Here is a 26,302-nt window from a genome sequence, read left to right as displayed (position 1 = left end):
AATTCAATAGGCTTCTTCATTTCAACAATCTAAATAATGCATATAAATTTCAGAAAGATCGGATGATAACTTTTGACGTGAGAGCGTTCACTAGGATCAATAAAGTGAAACAAGGGCCATAACTCTAGACGTAATAAACGGAAATTGCCGAAATTCAAAAGGCTTCTTCCTTTCAGTAATCTAAATAATGCATATAAATTTCAGAAAGATCGGATGATAACTTTTCGCGTTATAGCGTTCACAAGGTTCAACAAAGTGAAACAAGGGCCATAACTCTAGACGTAATAAACGGAAATTATTGAAATTCAATAGGCTTCTTCATCTCACCAATGTAAACAACATATATCAATTTTAAAACAATTGGATGATAACTTTTGGGGTTAGAGCATTCACAAGAAATTGTGGACGACGGACGGACGGATGGGGGCGACGGCAATATACGTCCACATTTCAATGTGGGCGTATAAAAAGGCTTCACATAACTAACAGACTTCTATTGTACTCTTTGTTTTCACAGACAGTTTTACATTAAAATCTTACCGTCAGTCGTCACACCACTTATCAAATTTCAATTCTTACCTTCATAAAAGTGAATGCCTAATTAAAGATTCCTTTCATTTGTTTGAGAAAATGGTTGAAGTCAGTTATTGTATAATTTGGTGAATATAATAGTAATATTTAACTAGACCTGCAAGCAGCACCGAACCGGCTTTCAGGAATCAGACAGCAAGAGTGTCATACAATAGCCCATTCATCGAGCCACCCAACGATACTTTAGTTGTTTTGATCCTAGGACACCCAGTGGAGAAATCACGTTTTTCGAAAGAGTACTATTTTTTACTGGTTTTTTTTCTCAAAATATTGGATATTTTTTTGACTACTTCCAGTTTACAGATCATTGTCAGGATAGATTTAACAATCAGTCAGAAGTCTGACAGCCTAATTAATATTAATATCATTCTATTTATAAGAATAACTAGTAAGCATTGGACATTAATATTAAAAGAGTATGTCTTTTCTGTACTGATCAGAAGACATTAACATTACTGTTGTTGTTCTTACTATTACTGACAGGTAGGCCTAAGCATTAAAGCATTCACAAGTTTCTATAAAGATACAGTAGCAAGGTCTATATTAAGACTTTTCACAAGATTTTACCATTCTAGAAGTAATTACTGGAAACTGACAAATTTGAATAATACGTATAAATTGAAGGCCGATCGGATGACATCTTTTGCAGTAGCGTTTGCAAGATTCTGATAAGTGAAACTATTGTAACTCCAGAAGAAATTGTTGAAATTCAATAGGCTTCTTCGTTTCATTCATTTGAATAATGTATAAATTTAAAATTTTGACGTTTATGCGATTCTACAAAGTGAAACAAGCGCCATTACTTTAGAAGTAATTGATGGAAAACGTTGAATTCATAAAGGCTTTTCATTTCACTAATTGGAATAATGCATCACAGACAGATCAGATCACAAGTGAACAAGCAGCATAACTCTAATTAACAGAAATCATTGAAATTCAATAGATATCTTTGTGTCACTAATGCAAACCACATATTTAAGATCAGACGATAAAATATCTGTGGTGTGTTTATAAGAAATTGTGGATGACAGACAGGACAGTTCGACGTCAATATATGACTACAATATGGGGTTATATAAAAAACGATTCAAGAATTTTTTGCTGGTTAATACTTCTTCTGTAGACAGTAATCAAATTATAGTACATGTACAATGGTGTGCTTAATCTGTTCTATTGTTTCAGACAAAGAAAAAGAGAAATCAATTATTGTGCTGTATACCTGATGATTACAATCAGATGAGAGGGTTAAATTACTCAATTAACAGTAGATCAATTTCAAGGCCTATTGAACAAATTAACAGATCACTACAATAATCAGCCAACCAATTTCTATTACTTCATTGTGTAAGCAGACATTAAAATAAGGTTATCTTCACACACAGTTCTATTCCTGTCACACAGATAATACTGGACACATTCATTTCTTAGAAAGGATGAGCTGTATTTTAAGAGGACTGGTTTTAGTTTTACAATGTACATACATTTACTAAATTTTCTGAACTATGTAAATTGGTACAAAGACGAAAGTTGTCAATTTTATCAAAGCTTGACCCAGACCTGGTACAGCATGCTTTGTGGTGCTCAGTATAAATGAGGTTCTGCCAGCAAAAGATAAGCTAGCTTAAAACCCCTGGTAATAATAAACTACGTGTGTGACGTTCACACTGTTGTAATCTTTCTCTTACAGGAGCCTTTCTAGTCTACTAAACTAAAAGAAATTTCTAAACAACAGACCATTAACTTAAAAGTAAAGTGTCCACTCCTAAAGACTTGATGGCCCAAAATGCAATAAAGCTCTTTTTTTTCAAATTTATTTTTGTTTTTATAAAAATGTTGTCATTCAAAGAAAATCAAAGTACACCTACAATCCTCTTTGTATTAATCATACATTTACCACAATGAATCCAATGTCAATTATTCATGAAAGAGTTGAATAGACAGACCAAAAATTGCTAACTAGTCCAATAAACAGGCATTATAAATTTGTTACTGGTTCGGTATTAAATTTAATTGGCTTTGGGCCACTAATTAGCATACAACTATTTCTTATGAAGATTACAACTCCCTTACCGAAATATAAAGAACCAAATCCAATTGAATTGAACAATTGTTACTTTCTGGATACACGCTTTCTCTTTTATCTCCTCGGGGGATTTATAATGTTTACATCTGTTATAGAATTTATTTATGTTTAAGTGGTTTCAACTATTCTAGATTTGTTAAGAGCCTTTACAAATATTATGATGGTTTACACATGTAGAGGTATTATTTTTTTTCTTTCTTGTTGTTTCAGATCAATGATGAAATGGCTCCGATTTATTTGTAGTAATTGTCTTCTACAGAAGTGTTGTGATTGTTTCATTCAATAAGTATTCAAATACATGTATATGCCTCAAATATTTATAATGTATGAAACACTTTTCTTAAGCAAACTTATAATGTATGAAACACTTTTCTTAAGCAAACTTATAATGTATGAAACACTTTTCGTAAGCAATCTAAATTAATTAGATGTCTGATCTTGACCTTGTCAGACTCATAGCGCCGCTGAGAAGTATATCAATGTTGGAATTCATGCGTTTTATAAATTCATTCGTACATTGCACGTTAAAATTAATTACAGAGGCACACAATAATCTAGTCTACACAGCACTGCCATTTTCCCAAGAAATCAAGTCTGGAAATAAGAACATGACACAAAACCCCTCATGATAGTCATTTTGTACGGCACAGATTTTGTTTTTTCTGTAATTTTATGATAGGTTTAGCACAAAGTTTGAAAGTCCAGACACAGGTTCAGTAGTGTCTGATATTTTTCAGCCTGTGAGAATGCGATGAAATTCACATGACAGAAGATTATATACTACTATTCCTTAATCCACATTTGGAGAAGGTGAAACTAAGCTAACTTAAACATACATTATTCAAGAACTAAATCTGCCTATTGCAGGTCTTTCTTTAGGCCTGAAATGTTATATAAACTATTAATTAGACATTTATTAACAAAACAAGACCATAATCAACTCTCTGTGCCATCTTTTGTGTCAGATTTTCACTGAATTTGAATCTGATCTGCTGCTGAAGGTTCATTGATGATTAAATAAAAAAATGGCTAATCAAGACTATGTTTTTTTATTGTACCGACTTTAGTAATGATGATCGAGGCTAGGCCTAAAATTCAATTGCTAATATCTTGGTTCAGAGTGTAGCAATTTGACTGAAATTTTCAGCACATTCCCTTTACATTATCAAGTATTTAACAAATATAAAGAAAACTACCAGCTCTTTATCTACTCTTCAATAATGTATCTTTCATGCAATGTCTGGAGTTTTTCAGCTAGCTTTAAAATTGTCCAAGTGAACAAGATGTAAAACATGACACTGATATCTATAGAAACAGTCCAAATATTGTATCTCACCAAATTACATGTTAAACTAAGACTGTTCAAGACTCCAATATATCACAATGAATACACAAGATAGACACCATATTATATACATGTATAAGATTTCAAACTGTTAGACTTACATAGGGAGGGTTGGGATGGCCAAGTGATCTAGAGTGTTGTGCTCTTACTGGCCAGTCACCTCTGGCTTACGGTCATGGTTTCGCTTCCTGGTGTGAGCCTACATGTATGTGGCTTGGAGATTGGAGCGCTTTCTCAACTTTGTGGGTTTACTCCGGGTACTCCAGTTTCCTCTCACAGGAAAGACCCCTGAGCGTGCAGTGAGCATTATAAAATAAGACAACTTGTCTGTGATATCACCCTTGGTGGAAGCAATCGTTAAAGACTAATAGAAGAAGAAGAATGGACCCATATATTTGACATTATCTAAACTGCATTTAAAACTTCCAAATGTTCCTATTTTTCGCCTCTGGTTTAAACTTTAGGTCAACATTTTGTTTAAAATATAAATTATCAATCAAAAGATATAATGAACTTTCAGGTCAAAATGTATCTTTTATATCAATTATCAATGACTAAATGTACATGTATAATAAGTATGATGTACTTTTAAATCAAAATGTTTTTTTTTTAATATGAATTAGCTATCAATCAACTAAATGTCTAATATGTATAATACTAAGGACTATGCTAGTGACATGACACTTTATTCACAATAACCATATTATACAATAACATTAACTAATCTATGTATATAGATCTATGTCCATCTATATAGGTCATAGCCATATAGAGAGATTAAGTTTAATGTAGAAATTCTTCTAAATGTAACTTCAATGACAGCTTGTATCAACAGTTTACAAATCTACTGACTTTGACCTAGAAGCCCAGATACCTACTTTTTATACAACATCATAAAATATTGATAACAATCAGTAATAGTACCGCCATTATAATAACAAATTACCCTTACAAACATATTTTTAACATCGACTTTATTTAGAGAGAGGTCATTTTTTTTTTAAATTTATTTACCTGCATGGATGCGTCTTCATGACATAATACAATAAATAACACTTATTCTTAGAACTGTTTCTACATGCATAAGACATAATGATGTGACATGATGCAGTTTACACAATTAGATTACTTGTAATACATGTACAATTCTCTTATCTGCAAATCGACAAATGGTAGATAATATTATATTAATTAAAAGACATATGTATTTTGGTTTTAACATTTGAAGATGATTTTGCTTTTAACACTTTAACTTATACATGACTGTGCAGAATTAATTTAGAATTAAATAATAATTAATTTAAGTTCCCAGCCATTATAGATTGTCTCCAGCTTAATCAATGTAATTGTACTCTTTATATGAATAAGAATAATTTTTTAATCAGACAGACATCAATAATTAAGTTACAAGCTGTATGTTCACTAAGAAACAATCCATACAGGGTGTATAAGACCTGATAATTGTATGTTTGTAAGTGACAATCATTTAAGGATACATTCAGGTTATAGCCATGACTGCACAGATGGACATTGACATGTCAACTGATAATCTGATTCTTGTATACTGTCTACTGTTTCTTTCTCCCCTTATAAACCCTTGGATTTCATTGTTTAACTATATACTAACATTATTAAGTCCCTAAAGTCGTAGACCTCTTGATTAGTGATCCAGCCCTTAATCACTGAATCAACTTGACTTCCCTTATTTTAGAAAGATAGAAGTAAAATTCTCTCTCACTTTACCATTTAAATATACTTGGCCATCTATCTAGTTCTAGACCCTATGGTATGAAATGTTCTCTACATTTCAACCTATCAATGGTTTATTTGTTTTTGTAAAATTGCAAACCACAGTTTGTCCTTTATTATTAAGAATTTTATATGGTGCCTTACAAAAAATTCATGAATGTCAAAAGCAAAGACAAAAAATATATGATGTGAGTAAAATGATCACATCTGTTAAAAAAAAAGATAAATATATTGAAACTACACACAAGGTGTGGTTATTAAAAATATGATACAGATAATATAAAAATAAGCTTCTTTTTGTTAAACAAATGTGATTTAAGAATTATTTTTAAAACTTGATAATGCATGACTGCTATAAATTCCAATTCCAATCAGTCAGGTTGTTTGAAAATAGAAATCATTTATAAATATGAAGTTTAATGTAATTCTGTATTATTCTGTTCCTTTTTATTAATAATAATTAATGAGATCCTGAAAGATATTTCTAGATATTTTTGTCTAATATTCTATTATTTACATAATCTCCTTTTAACAATAATGTACATGTATACGCTTGCCGAACATCAAAGTTAAAGAATCTTTGCTGTCATGGATTATAAACCACATTTATTTTAAAACTTGCGCAAGAACAGAACAGTTTGCTAGTGAGAAGTAGTGATAACTATATAAATATATGTGATTGTGACATACAGGTGTGATATGCTATTATTACATATATGTTGTCATTTATTTGCAACAGTTTCATCTCGTTTTTTTTTTTTACCTATTGTTAGTCTACCTCGTAATATCAGGCTACAATTTAATGGTTCCAGCTCACCGACTGAAAATTACAGGTTTGAGTAGAGTTTTGTTTAATTTTCAGACCAGAATCTTTAACTAGAAAAGTCCACTAAGGCATCTGAAACTAGTGCTCCTTAGACCACCTGACTCACATGATAGCTCTGGCACCCCCATGAACTGTAGTATATGTACAATACAATACTCACATCACTAGGGCAGTTTGAGGCGATCTAAGAACAGTAGTTTTGGACGATTATGGACTGTCCGTAAAAGAACCAGTATGATATCACTTTTCTCTATAATCTTCTTCAAGTGATAACGGGTTAAATATCAAAAATGGGCTTATTTTCAAAACACTCATTGAATAACCTGAACATTTTAATTCTGAAACACTGTAATTATAGTGAGAGTATCCCAGATAAATAAATGTCAAAATAAATAAAATCTTATTCTAGACACCTTGCTGAATGCTTATCCATAACATTATAATTCGTCAAAAATTTCAGAGCAGTGAGTAATGTACCACCAGAAAAATAAATTGTTTTCAAGGGCAAAAAATCTAAACATTGCAAAAAAAGAAATACATGTAGAATTCAACCAAAAAACTTTATTACTCTCAGATATTTTTAGGAAAAATAGAAAAAAAAGTTAATTTATAGATTTTTTGCTGAAAATTAAAACTAAAATATTTTCCCTTAATCCAAACTGACCTGGACAGTCTGGTGAGTAATGTTAATATATAGGCCAACAGACTTCCAAAAATAAATAGCCTACCCCACTTCCATGTCATGACTTCACTGTATCCTTATTGAAGTAAATGAAGCTAAGGTATACCCTGGCCGATTTCTGTCCAGCGATGTTGAATGATCTAAGGTTTCTTGGTGAATCAAAAGTAGAATAATTAATGGCTAGACACATTAAATGGTCAACCTGACATAATTGAGGTCAAATCCGACTAACACCAGAGTATTTTGGCTTGCCATAAGCTTGACAAAATGAACGCAATGGCTTACTCAACTAGATGTTTGGTAGTCATAAGAGATCTAGGACACATTGACACATAAAATTTGACACTCAATAAGTAAAGCAGTTTGTTCACAAAAGATAAAAACACAGCACATGTCACACCATAATAAAAACTGCCAAAAGAAATTCTAACAATATAGTTACCATCAATAAAGTCATAACAACATCCAGATTATTAAAGTTTGGCCCTGGTATGTCCAAATATGACCCAGTTATTATTGTTTGACCCGTATAATGAAGTTTGACGGGTAGCACCCCTCAAATTTTGAAAACATATATTAACATCATAAAGAAAAGTAAAACATTCCGAAACTGATGCCTGACACATAGTTCAAAATCAATATAGAATACTGACAATATTCTAGGGCACATAGAGGGCAAAATATTCAGCATTAGCAATGCACGGAGGCGGTGACCTAGTTCTAAAACAAAGCGCATACCAAACCTCATGTCCAATGCTAAACAGTAAAAACAAAGGTGATGTATGACAACAGTACAAAATTATTGAACAATAGTTAGCACATGTATAGTTAGAGTAGATAATAAACCCCAAAAAGCCCGGGGGAGACAAACTTACCACGTGGGACACTTGGACGGCTTTCACCCAGCGGTGACCGACTTTCCTCCATCTCTACATGTGACCTACTTCCAGAGAGTTATCCCAGAATGCCGTTGTAAAGATGTCTGCCTCTATAAACACTCCCACTTATAAAATTAATTTGGCTAAGGAATAGGTTGAAATAGGTCGATAAAATGCAATTTATGATTGGGCAATTCTTTTAGGAGGTTAGTCTGACTTCTAGATCTAGAATAGGCCTATTGTAGAGTAAAATAATGACTATGCAGTGGTTTATTTAACATTTTCATTTCACTTATTTCATTGATCACTATAGGAACGAAACAGATTTTTTTTTTAACACACAAGAGTCAATGCAGGCAATGACGATGCATGACGGTTATTGTATTGTATAACATCCTTACATGTATGTCACATTCTCAGCTAACCCCCAATTTAGATCGCATGTTTCCACCATATGGGTTATGTTACCAGTAATTATTAAACTTGCACAGCTGTTGTGCTTAAGGCAGTGTAGTCTTACTAATTTACTGGACTAATGTGTAGCGTTAACATACATCCTGGTTTTGGAGGTCTTTTCTGCCATCCCGCACTGATGCCTCTCATGGGCCTAATTGTCCCGGTTTTATATTGGTTTTTTTCAATTGAAAATACAAAACACATAAACTAGTGATTAATGTTTACCTAGTTTGCTACAAACACTTGTGCTTCATCCTCTAAATATAGTTCAGTGCATATTACAGGCCTAAAACAGGAATTGGAATATACTTGTCTATACAGAAATTGACGTATGATCTTGGGTATAATTTTATCGGTTAACGATGTAGAGGTTTAGAGACTTTATAACACAATACAAAATACAATACATTTTAATTAAGACTTGTAAAACAATCTACAAGTTGACAAATTGATATAATGCCTGTCAATGGTCCATTTAATGACATAATATGTTTATGTGAGGTGTGACTACCATCACAAAATGACGAAGAACACATCTACTGGCTTCTAGAAAAGAAAGAAATTCTTGGGGTGCATGCTCACAACCCCCCTAGCAAATTCGCGCCTTTGGCCCTCAATATATCGCTGTCTATAGGCGCTCATTTACGTCACGCCCTTCGGGTGCTCCATGCTCATTTTTGCCTTTGTCTGATCAGAATAACAAATGTCCCGGTTTCTTCAATGAATTATCTGGTAACCCTACACATGTGTGACAAAGATGGCATGTGTAAAGCTGTCTGTTATATTTTCTTTTCCTATGACTGTTTTCAGTTTGACAGATGATGAGAAGATAAGACACTGTTTTTGTCAATTTGTTCCAAAGATTCAGAGGTTTTTTTTATGGATTTTCACACATATTCTGATCATTATATTCATATACGTAGTACTATCACAAGATCATTTTTACCTTTCCAAAGACAATCTTCAACCTTTCTACAAATCCTAAGGGGAAGACAAAGAGTCCATAACAGGAAAATTGAATTTCTAATAAGTAGACTTTCCAAAATGTAAATTAATCAAAATAATAACATTGAAGTAGTATCAGGTGTCCAGGGAAGAGTAAAACTATAAAATCATTACCTAGTCCAGCCTAGTCACAAAATAAGTGTCACTGAATGCTATGATTATAGTAAAATAATATATCTCAGTATAATTTTGAAAGAACAATTATATACCTTTATCTTTTCAATAATGGGCACATCAGCAAAGTTTAAGGAAGGCCTTTGGTCCATATTTTTTTACAATTTTGGATGGAGTATAGTACCACTGTATAATTGGCATTCAGTCCTGATGAATCAGTCTTGGAAAGTTACATTAAGATCAGCACGGTTGGTTAAGAGAGATGGTGTGACTGACTAGGCCTACACAGGATTCAGTCTGAACATTTTAACACTATCTGTCCAACATCTACCATAAGTTGAGAAGTGTAAAATATTTCTGTAATAAATAATCAGTAAACTTTATCAGGTTCCCTTGTATAAGAGTATCATTATCTATATAGTAAATATTTATTTTTATGTAGGCTATGGCAATTCAGTTTTTAAAAAAATATGATGATTTGTTAAGAAAAATTAAAATACTTTTACATCCTTTTTCAATTTTGGGACGAAAAACCTTGGGTCCACAGCAAAGTAGCTGTTAAACTTCATTTGATTGAAAGATATGTTCCTTTATAATTGATTAAACAAATTAAATGAATCTGATCTGGATTATTTACAAGTTTACCTATAATGCCTGCACTCATTCATTCATCTTTTTGCAAGTGCACCATTCATCTACTAAATACCAGTTTTGCAAATTGTTAAAAAAAAAGGTCATTTGAAGATATGTTTTTGGTAGCCAATATATTTTTCAAGGTACATGTAGTTTGGATATGGTTACCATCCAATGGTTTTGTACATGTCTCTAGTATAAATGCAAAGACACATTTATATCTGAACTACATTTTAGAAGCAAAATCAGGAAGCCACAATAGCTCAGTGAGTAAGATGCAGCATCGCTAGCCTAGATGTTGTGGGTTCACTCTTGGGGTTGGCCGAGAAAGTTAATCATGATTTTCCAGCGGGGTTTCCCCTTGTCAGTGGTGCAGGATTGAGGGCTACAAGGACAGCTGTCTAGTCGCTTGGATGGCATGAAAAACCGAGGTCCTGTGTACACATTGGACTGCACATAAAAGATCCCTTGGCAGTTGGAATTCAATATAAGAGTAGGCCGTAGAGTAGAATGTTATACTCCATTTCAAGTCTTTTTTAAATATTTAATTTTTAAAGATACATTATGTAAGATTTAGATAAAGGGCTGACCATTCTTGTTTTAATAGCTCAAAAATAGATAATGTAAAATGAAAATTTCATTCAAATTACTTCATTCTGAGCCAAGTTATCACTGTTTATAGTTTTGACAAGATGTGTGCATTGTGGTAACCAGGGCACTGGTATATTCAAGACTTAGTCTCGCTTTCCCATTTTTGAATGAAATTTTTAAATGGCGAACCGTTCTAGTCTAGTTAAAATCTTGAGTATCCGATGACATCGAGAATCGATTATGGTCTTGTTTTGTTAATAAATGTCTAATTAATAGTTTATATCACATTTCAACCAAAAGAAAGACATGCAATAGGCAGATTGAGCTCTTGCATAATCTATGTTTAATGTATTCAGCTCTTTTGTATTTATTGTTTTGGTAAATGCTCTTCATTAGCTCAGTTGGAGCAGAGCAGTAGGACAATAAACTCCATTTCATTTCATTCCAGAAGCCAAATGATATCATTTAAAGGGAGGCTATCCTGTTTTAAATATTTAATTGTTAATGTATTCGGCTCTTTTGTATTTACAGATTTGGTAAAATATCAAAATGCAACATTCCATTGAAAAAGAATTTAGCTTTACATTTACCAGTAAAGATATGAAATCAACATTGACAGTTCCTGTTACAATTCCAGTAAATGTATCAACTGAAGAGTTTATGGGAAGACTGATACTATCTCATAATTTACCTTGTTATATTGAAGATGGTAAGCTTTAACAGATAAACTTTTAACAGTTATTACAATCATAAATCTTCTCCTCTTCCCAGAGAAAAGGAAGTAAAATCATGTTAAAGCAATCTGCATCTCTCACTAAATTCCAGTAAATTCCTGTGTTTGAAATGTATTCTTGGACATTGAGCAGGTGGAAAGATTATTATAAATGAGTTTGCCATTTCGATTAATGCTTGTTTATGTCTAACAACTTTTGGTTAATCAGATACTGTAAAATGTCAATGCGTTATACAACAATTATTCAATGACAATTTTGAAGAAATTAGCAAATAATTATTTGAAATGTTACTAATTCTTTAAATATCTCCCAACAATAAATTTGGCAGATTAAGAAAGACAGCTTAACAATGTGCCGTTTTTATTCCTGCTAAGTATGACTACCACAGGAAATGCAATTCAAGTAACTTTTATGGTAAATATTCGTAATGATGGCTAGATAGACTGATATGTTTTTGATAGATGAGAAATCTTTCATTGAGAAGAATAAAAGTGTTTGACATTGTTGTTTTTTTTGGATATAAAATAAATACATTGGTAATTCTTAGTATAACTGTATTTTTATTACAATGTTTAGGAATATTGAAATGTCAGGATTAAATTGTGATAATATCATCAAACTCTTCCAGATATCTATATACAGTTCGAACCTATAATGACCCTACTATGCCATATCAACAGTAAAAATGTAATTGTGATCAGTGTTTGCTTTTTGCTTGAAATATGTGTATTTATCTAAGTGAAGCTTTTTAAGAATTTCGCGTTTTATTTTCAATCATATTTAAATGTACAGACCTTGAATAATTTGACATTTGTACGACTATACAATCATATGGTATTATTGATATTTATTTAAGATACTTTTACAATATTTTGAACATATAGCTGTTGTTCTTGTTGATACAGGTGATGTCAAGTAGTTTTTTTTTTTTGGGATAAAATACTGATAATGTTGACTGAAAATGCTCAGAATTTATATTTAACAATGTGCACCTGCCAAAATATCAAATTTACTGGAATTCAACAGAACAAAAGAGTTAAGCCAGCATTCCAAGAACTTCAGATATTTTAGTGAATGATAATAGATTATATTAAGAAAATAAATATAGATGTTGTGTAATATGTAAATGAAAACAATTAAGAGAGCTTTTTTTTTTTTTAGGGTTTATCTAATTTCAAGAGATCTCTTAACTCAAGTATTTTTAATTTTTGTGAAAACACTGTTTATAAACACATAATAATATTATTTTTTTCAAAATTAAAATATTGTTGTTTACCTGTTTTCTAGTTTTTCTCAAATGACATAGAATGATAGTTGATTTTCTCATGTTATGGTCACACTTTACCATCTATAATTGGTGTTAAATTATCTACTAACTACTTGTTGTTATGTGTAATGTGGTCCTTCTGCATCTGTTACTGCTGGTGGGGGGGGGGGGTAGCTGAATGGTCTAATGCATGTTTTTAAGATCGTAAGGTCTGTCATTGAGTCAAGCTATGTGTGCTGTCAATCCCACTCATGTATGTGATATGTACTGGGCTCACCAGCCTAACCATTATTCTCAGAATAAGCAGAGCAATAAGCAATTTGACTGGTCAAGACTTTGGAGCTTGGTAACTTTGATTGAGTGAGAGTGGTTAAACTTTGTGTATAGTTTCATTACATCAGTACCTTGACTAAGTTCGATGATGAGCATTTTCTGCTTAGGCTAAGTAGAGACTTCAATCTGATTGGTTGAGACTTTGGAACACAATAACTCTCCTTCTAATTGAAGTATAATGTTCAAACTTGGTGTAGATATCTATTAGGTGAATGTCTTGACAGTATTCGATCATAAACATTTTCCACTAAGGCTAAGCAGAGGCTTTGGAACACAATAATTGGGTGAGAGTGATGAAACTCAGAGTATAGATTCATTATAGCAATACCTTGACTAAGTTTGATGATGAGAATTTTCTGCTTAACAATGAGCAATTTGATTGGTCAAGACTTAACAAGTCTGCTTTTAATTGAGATAGAATGTTTAAACTTGGTGTAGATATTGATTAAGTGAATGTCTTGACTGAGTTCAATGATTAACATTTTTTGCTAAAGCTAAGCAGAGCAATTTTAATGGTTGAAGCTTTAGCACAAGTTTACTTTTATTCTAACTGATGGAGAGTGATGAAACTTAGTGCATAGTTTCACTACCAGGTACTTCAAAACCTTGACGGAGTTTGACCGTGAACATTTTCTGCTTAGACTGAGTTTGATTGCTCGATACTTTTCAAAAAGATAAATGTGCAATGAATTAGTATGTATCATCTATTTATTTTGAGATTGCGGCGGGGAACATCAGCCTCACTCTTGGCTTGTTATTAATGAAACTTTCTTAATTTGCTGTGTCCACAATAATCATTTGATCGCTTTTAATTACTTTTCTCTTCTTATATCTAATAACCACTTCCTATGTTTATTTAAACTATAGATCTGAAGAACAGTTTATCAAAGTTTATTGAAGAAGAAACGAAAAAATGGCACGAGAATAATGCCCAGGCTGCCATTGACTCTGTGATAAATGGAAGTGTAAATGAAGATGATTTAATTGATAGATGGACCAAGGCTTTTACACAGGTGATAATTTTGTTGATTTGGTACAAGAATACTGTTTGATTCCCGTGGCCCACTAGCCTGGAGGTCGCGTGTTCGATCCCTGCATTGGCCGAGAAAGTTCATCAGGATTTTCCGACGTGGTGCAGGAAAGAGATCCTGACAAGGACAGCTGTCTAGTCATTCCGATGGGATAAAAATCTGAGGTCCCGACGTATATTGGCGTGCACATAAAAGATCCCTGGCAGTTATGAGTAGGCCATAGTGCCGCTGCCCTGGCAAAATTTCCCTCATAGCATACTGTATGGCATATGCCCGTCTTCATCAGCCCAGTTGGAGCAGAACAGTAGGACGATAAACCCCATTTCATTTCATTTCATTTATTTGATTCCCATATAATTCATCCTCGGTATACCCAGTGGTTTCATTTCGTTCTTATCCACTAACCCCTAGGTTAATCTAGTGGGGGGGGGGGCATGCTTTCAAGTTATCCGCCCGAGATGATTGTGCTATTTTTATCGACCAATCCCATAAATCGTCAATTGCAAAGAAAGTTGGCAATGGGAAGTAACTCTCATCGGACAAGGTTAGGAGTTAGTTCAAATTATTCTAAATGCGTACTTATTAACAATGTATTAATAATATTATACAATATTATATTAATTAAAAAAGACCGGACATTTATAGATATGTAGGTTTCTAGAGTTTAATTGAGAATCGTTCCTTCGTTCCTGTAGTTTTACGCCCACATGATATCGTAAACAAGTTATTGTGCATCAAATTGTCAAGTATAAGTTCTATAATTATAAACATAACAGAATGAGACATTTCATACAAAGAACGAATAGTACTAATAATAACAAAAGTCAAACATATAGATGTTATACATATTTGAAGACAGCGTAACATACTACAGATTTTGATAATACAATTAAATATCAATGAGTTAGAAATATATACATTATTTACATAAATCATTCAGTAAATGGACATGAATATGGTTATCTACCCTTATAAAAAGGAAGGCGAAACGACTGGTTTGTAAACTGTTTTTTGATTGGTTCGTAGACTATAGCTACAATCAAGGCCAGGGCAGATAATTTGAAATTGTGGAAACCCTATGGATTAGTGGAGTAGAACGGAATGAGAACACTGGGGATAACGAGGATGCATATAATTGTAATCTCATTATATATAAATGTCTAGTGGTAACATCGAATTCTGATATATGATATTCTTGATCATTATTCATATGTTTAGAAGAATTTAGCAAAGTGTAATGCTAGCCATGATTAAGTAATCATTCTATGATTACAAACTATACTATGTTCAATTCTGGCTTGCAAAGATCTTGTCATTATATCTACGATTCTGTGAATCAAAGCAGACATATTTTACCTGTCTTATAATATATCCACTTGATCACATCCATCCACCCTATGTGCATCAAATGAATAAGCGGTTTATGTATTTTGGTAAGATTACATATTAACCTAACGTCAGACATTCATTTTGGCCATTAAAAAGATTCTGATATTTATGGCCCAAATTAACTTCAAGATGTATGTATGTGCCAATTAAAACGTTTTATTTTAATGCATGGGATTTAACCTTGTAAAGCTGGCATTATATTTTCAAATTTATCTGCAAGTTACAAGATACTAATTCAGTATGCAAATTCTAGGGGTGTTTTGGGCTGTTGCTGATTACACTCAACAGCTAAACCTAGCATTGGAACCTCATAGCTAAATGTAGCATTGTAACTCAATAACTAGACTAGCATTGCAACTCAATAACAAATTTTAGTACTGCAACTCACTAGATAACATCTGATATTTGCATACTAATAACTAATTTTAGTTTTGAAACTTGTGAACGCTCTAACGTCTAAAGTTATTATCCTTTTTGTTACAGATTTGTTTGCATTATTTAGAGCATTAAAACAAAGAATCCTATTGAATTTCAGCAGTTTCAATTAATAACTTCTAGGCATTATTTAGATTAGTAAAACAAAGAAGTCTATCGAATTTCAGCAATTTCCGTTAATTACTTCTAGAGTTAAGCCCTTTGTTGAACTTGAACCTTGGGAACACTCCAGTGACAAAAGTTATCATTTGATCTGTATGAAATTGATATATCAGTGTCTTGTAAATGCTCCCATTAGGCTACCTACAAACGAATAAATATGCGACAACCCTTGTTGACTGCTCGGACGATTTAGCTGCTGTGGACATATGTGTCATTGCCTGGCAACCTGTTTTTTGGGGGGTTTCTGGAAGATTAAGCGGAAGTTAATTTTTGTTTAATATTTTGGAACACAAAGTTGGTTATCAAAATGCTTAGTTTATGTATAGTGTATAATTTCCAATAAATTGAAGATTTTGAACCAATTTTGAAGTTAAAATTGTTGACAATTCTCTACCTAGATATTAAAGAGAACTACTTTTTTAAAATTTATATGAAATCAACTAATGTATGTAAATATATAGCATAACTCGGCCTATTTCATTGGACAAGTTACTATTCTCTTTTCCACTAACTTTTCATTTTTTAAAATTATATAACTATATCTATTTCGGCCAAAAAATAGAAACATTCTTTAGTATTTATTTTTAGTAATTTTTAATTTCAAGATAAATACTTATAATTGACATGATAAAAGGATTTGAACATTCCATGCATCTCTAAAAGATCTAGCCCATCTTTCCCATAAGCACTCATCTCAAAAGAGTAAAGACAGATGAGAGCAGCGGATTTTATAATCATCAGTAGTCTTGGAACATTTTGATGGTGGCATGCTACAAAAAAAAATCTTCTGTTATTATGGTACGTTGAGGAAAACTCAATAAATGTAATTAAATAAAAGTTGCAATAAAAGTTTATTGGGATGTTTTATTATTATATGTTTTAGGAAGTAAAGGAATATGCTAAACCAGAAGAAATAACTAACGAACAAATGTTTTCTGATATTTATCATACATTAATACATTCTCCTGCTTTAGAAACAGTTCTAAATCTAGAACATACCTATGCTTTATCTGTAGAAGATATTATAACCAATAGAGATGCTGATTTACAACATCTAGACTCTAAGTAAGTTAAACACTTGTTTATTTCTTTTTCTGCTTCTAGTTGCAAACAGAGGTGGTGCCTGTGGCTGGAGACTTTTTCTTCTTAATTGCAGCTGGATCATTCCATATCAACTGGACCAGTGGTGAGAACATGACCCCTCTCAAAAAATTATAAAAAATATATGTTAGAGTATATGGCCTTAAACCAGGGATGAAATTTCGCCCGTATATTCCGGACATATCCGATTCTATTTTCCAAATGCCCAAAATTGTCCGACCGGGAATATGCCCAATCGGACATCAAGACATGGTGAATAATATTAAAAATTCCAAAATTAATATAGTGTACTGAGTGTATAACTACTACTCAACCCGATTAGCGTTGATAATAGGCTGGGTTGATTAGGTAATTAAGTGATCAACGTATTTATCGTGTTATACTGTCTATACACCTACCTTGGTTAACTACTTAATCTGCCATGATTAACTGACTTAATTCTTTGTCGGACAATTCATCAATCTAATCTTAAACAGAAGTCATTGCTTCCCCTTTGTCGGACTATTCATCAATCCAATAAGAGTGATTATAATTTTAATCCACGTGTTTACCTCATGGTTTCTCCATTTGCGAACATTTTAATCGCATTGATGTGAGACGACAGCATCTATAAACTAGTCATAGATGTCACATATCGTAAGAGTATATAACACCCTAAATCAATGGACAGTCATTTTGTCTGTGATATCTTTTACGTCTTTTAAGACTCCATATATAAATTCTCATCCACAGTGGCACTTTCCCGTGATCTCGATTACCATACGAAAATTGCTTAACATAAAAGGCAGTGCTTACTATGAAGCTATGTGCCATGAATCACGTACGCCATACGCTGAAGTTAGCTTTGTCATCACCACAAGTATTATTATTTCGAACGCCATTCCTTGATTTGCTGCCGTATAAACCAAGACATGTAATTTTGTAGGAATATTACTGACATACATTTGAATACCATAACCATACAGGAATTAAATATGAAAAATAGTGAGGTCTTCCTATTTCTATTACGCACGGATTTGAACATTTTGTTGACATTTTATAAAGAAAAAACGATGTTCTGACATTACAAACTATTCTTATTTCGGAAGTTCTGCATTCATTTGCTGCCGTATAAACGAAGACACATAATTTTGAAGGAATATTACGGTTGTGAATTTGATGCCGAAGCAGCATTGGCAAGCTTTCATTCAATGTATTAGGAAAATGCTTAATTTTGTAGGAATGTTACTGACATAAATTTGAATGCCGTACAGGAATTAAATATGAAAAATAGAGAGGTTCACCTATTTTTATTACGTACGGCATTTGAATATTTTGTTGACATGTGATTTTTAATTGTGGTATGAATTGAATACCGTACAGGAATTAAATATGAATTTTTATTACGTACGGGATTTGAATATTTTATCGATATGTGATTTTTAATTGTGGTATGAATTCTTCTGCTTAAATAACGATAGCATTAAATGTGCTTATTACTGAATTAGTCTGTATTCATTTCGTGTGCCTGTTAAGGATTACCTGACAAATTGACTAACTTTCTAATCAACAAGTAATAATTAACACTTTGTAACTGAGTCGAAAGTAGATTGGTTTATGATAGCATATTGGACAGTTCTTTGTTTTATTAGTTGCTTATTCAAACATCATCAACTGCAACCAAAGCAAAACAAACCATAAGTGTTTTGGTACAGTGGGTTGCATAAATTTCAGTACACATGAATGAAATGAAATGGAGTTTAATGTCCTACTGTTCTGCTCCTACTGGGCTAATGAAGACGGGCATAGGCCATATAGTCTTCTATAAGGTAAATTTGCCCGGGCACCTGCACTACGGCCTACTCTTATATCGAAATTCCAACTGCCAAGGAATGTTTTATGTGCACGTCAATGTATACACAGGTCCTCGTTTTTTTGTCCTATCCGAGGACTAGACAGCTGTCCTTGTCAAGCCCTCTGTTCTACACCACCGACAAGGGGAAACCACGCCAGAAAATCCTGATGAACTTTCTCGGCCAATGCAGGGATCGAACACGCGACCTCCAGGCCAGCTAGTCTGCGTTCTAGCCACCGTGGCTTTTAAATACACATTTATAGCAACACTCTTCAAATTACATTAAAGTATGGAATTGAACAAGCTAAAAGTTTTGAAAACACCTTGTTTAAAGCTAGAACTGTGATAAATAGAACATGTTAGATTATATTTATATTACTTACAGACAACATGAGGAAATGGAAGAAGCTTTAGCAAATGTTGGTACTAAATATACAGATGAAGATATTAATCAACTAGCACAGCGTCATTTTGATAATACTCAGGTTAGCTTTTATTATTAATATTCTTTTACGAAACAAATAAAAGATTACACTACTATAAAGAAGGGAAAAAGTTTTACGCTTGCGATTTAATCAGATACATTCAGGAAGTAGATCAGCAGTTGCTTAGAGGTTAACAATAGAACAAGTATGAACTGACTAAGGACCAAACCAAAACATGAACCAAAACATGACGCCATCGCCGCCCTCTTGGAATTGTGACGTCATATAACAAATTGAAATCTGTCAACCGGTACACAATTGTCTAAGGAACAATTATACTTTAATTGGCAGAACTGTAGGCATTTTTTGAAGAGTATTATCCCAAAGAACAACAAGATGAGTTGCGTATGGGACGCAGGTTTCTGGTCCAAAAATAATACAAGGCTGTTCTATGGAAGAAAATTAACAAGCTTTGTATTTGGATGAAATTTCCATTCCAATGGAAATAAATATCATGGATTAACTCCCCTTTGACCAGAAATTGTATCCTAATTATTGAAAATTACTGATGATAAATGTAGTCAAGTCATTAGCAGCTTTATTGATTTCTTAAAAATTAGGAAATAAATAAACTTAATATTTTTAATGGCAAGAGATATTTTTTTTTTTTAAAAACACAACAAAAATGGGGATGATTCAATTTGATGTTATACATTGTTTAGTTGATATCAAGTAAATGGGCAAGTGAATTAAGTAACTTAAGAGAAACACAGAAGAGAGAATTTAAAGAATGGATCAAGAAAGTTCATGAAGATTCTCAAACCAACTCAAACACTCCTTCTTACGTGTAAGTAGACAATGATGATTATTTCATGTGAATTCAATAATTTATATTAAATAAAGTTTTCAAGGTAAATAAACTGACCACATAAATACTAAAAGCTGAAAACAAACCAACATGTTGAAATCTATAATCTCGATTACATTTTGGAGAATAAAACTGCATAATTTTGTGTTAAGCCCTTAGAATCCTCAACGTCGGGGCCGAGCAACTAACTCAACAACTTTAACCTGTCAGTTTTCAACTGGAAATGGAGATAGGTGTCCCAAGCTGTATTATATGGTGTCTGGATAAAACCAGACTTTTATTTTATAAAAAATAAGGTGTATTTGAAATTTACCTTTCGTTATCAAGTACAGCACGTGTGTCATGCTCTGTATAGAACTCTAAAGGAACGGCAATAGATTATCAGGTCACCCAACGAAAAAAAAGGACCCGAAATCTCGAAAGGGTTATCTCAATATTTTGAGCTGAAATTTTGAGACAAGGTAAATACACCATTCCTTTATATTTTGGCACTTAAATTTCATACGTAAACAGACTTTTATTTCTGTGTCTGTGTACAACAGATTTTATTTGTTGTTTACAAGAAATCAATGAAATAAACAGATTTTATGGGTTTGATTGTCATAATTAGAATCCTCATGAGTTGGGGGTTAGATGGCCGAATGGTTAGTGCGTGCGCGTTGTATCATAAGGTTTAGATTCCCCGGTTGTACGTGATAAGGAGTAGGGTCGCCTGTCCAACCTCATGGGTTTTCTCTGGATCTTCTGATTTCCTTCCACTGCTAAAGACTCCCTACGCGCAAGCAAATTATTGAAATAAAATTGAACCATATGTTAGTCCCGAAATTACCTAGTTTGTGTCGACTGAACATTAACCCCATTTCTCTCTCTCTCCCTCTCTCTGGAATCCTCATATAAATGCTAACAAAATAGATTCCATACTCTGTTATATTACAGTCAAAGGTTACGTGCTATGTCATCTGGTTTACCTGATGCTGAAGAAGAAGAAAGACAATTACAACCTAGTAGACTAGAGGAGAGTTTTACTATACATTTAGGTTAGTATTCTTAGATGCAATCAAATGCATCACTTTTATAGATGAATGATTGTAAATCTTGTTTGAGAGATATGCTTTAATCTTGAGGTTCTGAATTTGATATCAGATCGCAATGATAACATATGAGAATGATGCTTTTACATACATATGAATGCACCATAGATCAATTCTTCTAAACACAAATATTGTTGAAATTCATGATTTTATGGTGCAGAACATGGGGTATAACATGATGTGTTCAAAACGCTAGTGTCAGTAAAACTCCTACAGTTCTGTGGAAGACACAATGATATGGCATAAATGAACGGGTCATTGAATTAATTCAAGAGGGTGTGAATACCAGAGAGTGGAGAATGATCCCATGTCTCTTCCATGCGACAACGTTGAATGGCCTATGTGGCTGCTAGAGCTGGACTTACTGACTTAAGTTTCCACCTCGTGCCTACTCGTTTCACTGTAAATTCATGATTTGTGCAGTGGAACTGATCAAGTTCAACGCTGTGGTCTCGAAATTAGAGAACTCTTGTCAGGGATACTTCACCACTACAAATGTCTAGTAATTACATAGCTCTGTCAGGGGTACCACCCCACCATGCCCACACACACCACTAGTAATGTCTTGTCAGAATGTTTTTGTAATACCTGACTTACATTCTGATGATACCAGATATTCATGCATTGATACCATATAGGAGAAAATTAGTACACCTTTTAGCTAGGTTGACCCCCCTGGGCTCCTGCTGTATACTGCCGACCCGTGTCTGTTTCAAATTCCTCCAAAATAACCGTATTTTACGGGGGTATAAGTCGATACATTTTTCAGCAGAAGTTCGGCATTCATCTTATACTCCAAAAAAATGACATCCCAAAATTTATTTAGCAGTAACCGTCGCTCTACCACAACGAGCTAGTGACATCATCTGCTAAATAATTGCATGCGCTGTCGTCAAAAACTACTTACACTATTCCAATCGAAATATTCATCAACATTTCTTAGCGTGTTTATTTCTTTATTTAAAAACATAATCCCCATTCAAAATATGATCATAAATCCGAGAATATACCATCAAGATAGAATCTTTTCTCCAACATTAGACATGTAGTATTTGTCATGTTTCCATTTCACGCATCTGCGAGATTTCTACTCCATTTCAGTTATTGTACTATAACCGTGTGCCATCAGAAACAGAGCTTGTATTGTCTAGTATTTTTTCGGATATGCTTTATTTAACGCCCGCTTCCACCGACTAATTTTTACCTGTTGCCGGTTGTCATCAAGGAGATTAAATCACAGGTTAATCACAAAATGACTGTCCATTGATTTAGGGTGTTATATACTCTTACGATATGTGACATCTATGACTAGTTTATAGATGCTGTCGTCTCAAATCAATGCGATTATAATGTCCGCCAATGGAGAAACCACAAGGTAAACAAGTGGATTAAAATTCTAATCACACTTATTGGATTGATTTATAATCCGACAAAGGAGAAGCAATGACTTCTGTTTAAGATTAGATTGAGGAATTGTCCGACAAAGGATTAAGTAGTTAATCAAGGTAGGTGTATAGACAGTATAGCATGATAAATACATTGATTACTGAAACATGCATTATGCAAGAGCTAAATCTGATTATTGCAAGTCTTAATTTAGGCTTCAGATGTTATAGAAATTATAAATTAGATCTTTATTTAAACAACAAGACCAAAATCAACTCTGTAGACCCACGGATGGCTCGGCTACAGCTCGGATTTAAATAGGATTTCACTAATTGATTAAATCAAATAAGGGGTAACCTGATGAAAATACGTCACTTAGATCGAGGCTAAATGATAGAGTGTACTTAGCGAGGCTGTTGTAAAGCGTTTCGGTATGCCATTGAAAACTTTACTTGATAATCGAGATATGTAGGTGGAGTTAACGCCTGTCAATCAAACGATCAGCAAAGGTGAAGACACAATTCGCTACCATTTCTAGGCAAATATTACAACGATGATAACTATGTTCAGAATAAAGTAATTTGACTGAATTTTTCAATATATTCTTCTTTCATCATCTACTTTTGAACTGTTATAGCAAGAATGGCCAACTCTCTATAAAAATCTCCCATAATGTATCTTTAATTACCTAATCAATCCAGCCTATTATCAACGATAATCGTGTTGAGTGGTAGTTATACATTCAGTACACTATATTAATTTTGGAATTTTGAATATTATTCACCGTGTCTTGATGTCTGATTAGGCATACTCCTGGTCGAACAATTTAGGACGTTTGGAAAATAGCGTCAGACATGTCTGGAATATACAGGCGAAATCCGATCTCTGTGTGTTTTCATTGTGACTCGCCATTACGGATGAATTTTCATTCAAATCATGGGTGTGTTTTCATTACGTCTTGCCACCACATCAAGTCAGTGAAATCAGTGGTGTGTTTTTATTGTGTCTCAGTATATTATATAACCTGCTGATTTTCATCATTCTAGATATATTATGTATCCAGAAAAGTTTGTGACTATGATAATAGATCAGATTTCTTGAAGGCATGGAATGACTTATCCAAGTTTTACTTTCAGATAAATTGCTGTCTATGGCTAACTTTGCTCGAGACATAACTGCTAAGTAGGCTTTGCATGTCTATCTTTGTTAAATTCGGAAAGCCTGTTTTAGTGCTTTTTTAAGAATATATGCATTCTTTGGGATTAAATATATTGTTGATTATTTCAGGTGCTCAAATGAAGACAACACATAATATACGTTTATTATGTACTGATGTATTAGATCTATGTCGTCATAAAACACATACTGTAGGGTAAGTTTCTTTACTTAAAACATTTCTATAATAAAAAGTGATTGATTGTAATATATGAGATGTATGCATAATGTAACAGCCATTAATTTTGCTTATACATATTTTAAGGAAGTGGAACAACTACAATAAATTATAGAAATACCATATTCACCTAAATAAACATTTTAACTGCCATTAGTAACATGTGAGAGATAGGTGGATGGAGGATTTCATAACTTCTTGTAGAAACCATTGTAATTTATGTTCTGTTCCTGGTTGTCCTTCATAGAATGTCAAATCAATAATAAAAAATATTTAAGACGTCACACAAAAAGTTATGTTCACATATTAGCATAAAGATGTGTTATGTAGGATTTAGACAAATGGCTGACTGTTATTGCTATAATAGTTCCAAAATAGATAATGCAAAATGAATATAATGAAAATTTCATTCAAATTACTTTATTATGAACAAAGTTATCACTGTTTGAGGTTTTGAAAGATAAGCAGAGATAAGCAAAAATGATTGGTTGATGCTTTGGGACATGATAGCTTTAGTAATAATTAAGTTAGAGTGGTCGAACTTGATGTATAGTTTCATAACATCAATACCTTGACTAAGTTCGATAATGAGCATTTTCTGCTTAGGATAAGCAGAGGGTTAAGCAATTTGATTGGTTGAGACTGTGGAACACAATAACTCTCCTTCTAATTGAGCCACAATTTCCACACTTGGTGTTGGTGTTTAGTAGGTGAATGCCTTGATGGAGTTCGAAGATGAGAATTTTCTGCTATGGGTAAGCAGAGATAAACAATTTGCTTGGTTGATGCTTTAGAACATGATAACTTTAGTTCTAACAAAGGGAGAGTGATGAAACTTGGTGTATAGTTTCATAACATCAATTACCGTGACTAAGTTTGGTAATGAACATTTTCTGCTGATAGTAAGCAGAACAATAAGCAATTTGATTGGTCGAGACTTTGGAACACAATAACTCTCCTTCTAATTGAGGTAGGATGTTCAAACTTGGTGTAGGCATTCATTAGGTGAATGCCTTGATGGAGTTCGATGATGAACATTGTCTGCTTACGTTAAGCAGAGGTAAGCAGTTTGATTGGTTGATGCTTTTGGGCACAATAACTTTGGTTATAATTAAGTGAGAGGGATGAAACTCAAGTATAGATTTATTTTATCATTACCATGACTAAGTTTGATGATGAGAATTTTCTGTTTAGGCTAAGGAGCGATAAGCTATTTGATTGGTCAAGACTTTGGAACATTACAACTCTGCTTTTAATTGAGGTAGAATGTTTAAACTTGATGTAGATGTTCATTAGGTGGATTTTTTGACTGAGTTCAATGATTAACATTTCCCACTAAAGCTAAGCAATTTCATTAGTCGATGCTTTGGGACAAGATAACTTCAAAACCTTTTATGCTTTGACTAAGTATAGGATATTAACCTACCTAAGGTTGATATGATAGAGAACACGCGGGCGAAACTCAAGTGTTCTCTATCATATCAATCCGAGGGAGAGAAGGGTTATATACGACATATACAACGTCATAGTTGTAATCACCCTTAAATTAAATGGACCCTTCCATTAAAAGTCAACGATGATTGGATAATTGTTCAATAGTTTCCGCCAAATAACTAAAATTACCGAACTAATCATGTGAATGCATTGTTTATACCCAACTACCTTGTCGCCATTTTGGAGTAAATATAGTTTCAATTGAATTGAAAGCAAAAACAAAATGGATAGTAACACGTTATCAGACGATTAATAATCAATCCTTTTTAGTCAACAGATTGACGGTGGAATAGATGTGATTGCAAATTCCGGCGATCTACTAGTTGGTAGTGAAAATGCTGAAAAAAATTTTAATCAAAAGGCAATAGATGTGAGTGCAAATTCCGGAGATCTACTAGTTGGTAGT

The 26,302-nt window shown here is 33.1% G+C and overlaps 2 protein-coding genes across 6 annotated transcripts in view; one reads left to right on the top strand and one right to left on the bottom strand.

Annotated features, from left to right (window-relative positions):
- LOC126810015 (uncharacterized) overlaps nucleotides 1–8,239 on the bottom strand; it is a 67,050-nt gene extending 58,811 nt beyond the window's left edge. The window contains exon 1 of one of the 2 annotated variants that reach the window (XM_050534917.1): nucleotides 8,152–8,239. In XM_050534917.1, coding sequence (XP_050390874.1) covers nucleotides 8,152–8,203 — 52 coding nt within the window. In that variant the 5' untranslated portion in view covers nucleotides 8,204–8,239. Of the gene's footprint in view, nucleotides 1–7,322; nucleotides 7,511–8,151 lie in introns of those variants that run through there. The other variant, XM_050534918.2, reaches the window with a different exon arrangement.
- LOC126810024 (protein C12orf4 homolog) overlaps nucleotides 8,219–26,302 on the top strand; it is a 32,621-nt gene continuing 14,537 nt past the window's right edge. For 2 of the 4 annotated variants that reach the window (XM_050534941.2, XM_050534939.2), the window contains exons 1-8: nucleotides 8,219–8,360; nucleotides 11,485–11,662; nucleotides 14,155–14,300; nucleotides 17,188–17,369; nucleotides 19,625–19,724; nucleotides 20,387–20,511; nucleotides 21,469–21,569; nucleotides 24,297–24,381. In XM_050534941.2, coding sequence (XP_050390898.1) covers nucleotides 11,503–11,662; nucleotides 14,155–14,300; nucleotides 17,188–17,369; nucleotides 19,625–19,724; nucleotides 20,387–20,511; nucleotides 21,469–21,569; nucleotides 24,297–24,381 — 899 coding nt within the window. In that variant the 5' untranslated portion in view covers nucleotides 8,219–8,360; nucleotides 11,485–11,502. Of the gene's footprint in view, nucleotides 8,361–10,448; nucleotides 10,506–11,484; nucleotides 11,663–14,154; nucleotides 14,301–17,187; nucleotides 17,370–19,624; nucleotides 19,725–20,386; nucleotides 20,512–21,468; nucleotides 21,570–24,296; nucleotides 24,382–26,302 lie in introns of those variants that run through there. The other 2 variants (XM_050534940.2, XM_056098436.1) reach the window with 2 other exon arrangements.

The sequence above is a fragment of the Patella vulgata genome, chromosome 2 (genome assembly GCF_932274485.2).
Source record: "Patella vulgata chromosome 2, xgPatVulg1.2, whole genome shotgun sequence".
In the NCBI taxonomy this organism is placed as follows: domain Eukaryota; kingdom Metazoa; phylum Mollusca; class Gastropoda; family Patellidae; genus Patella; species Patella vulgata.
The sequence above is the reverse complement of the archived record's forward strand: the minus strand, read 5'-3'. Positions and strand labels throughout refer to the sequence as shown.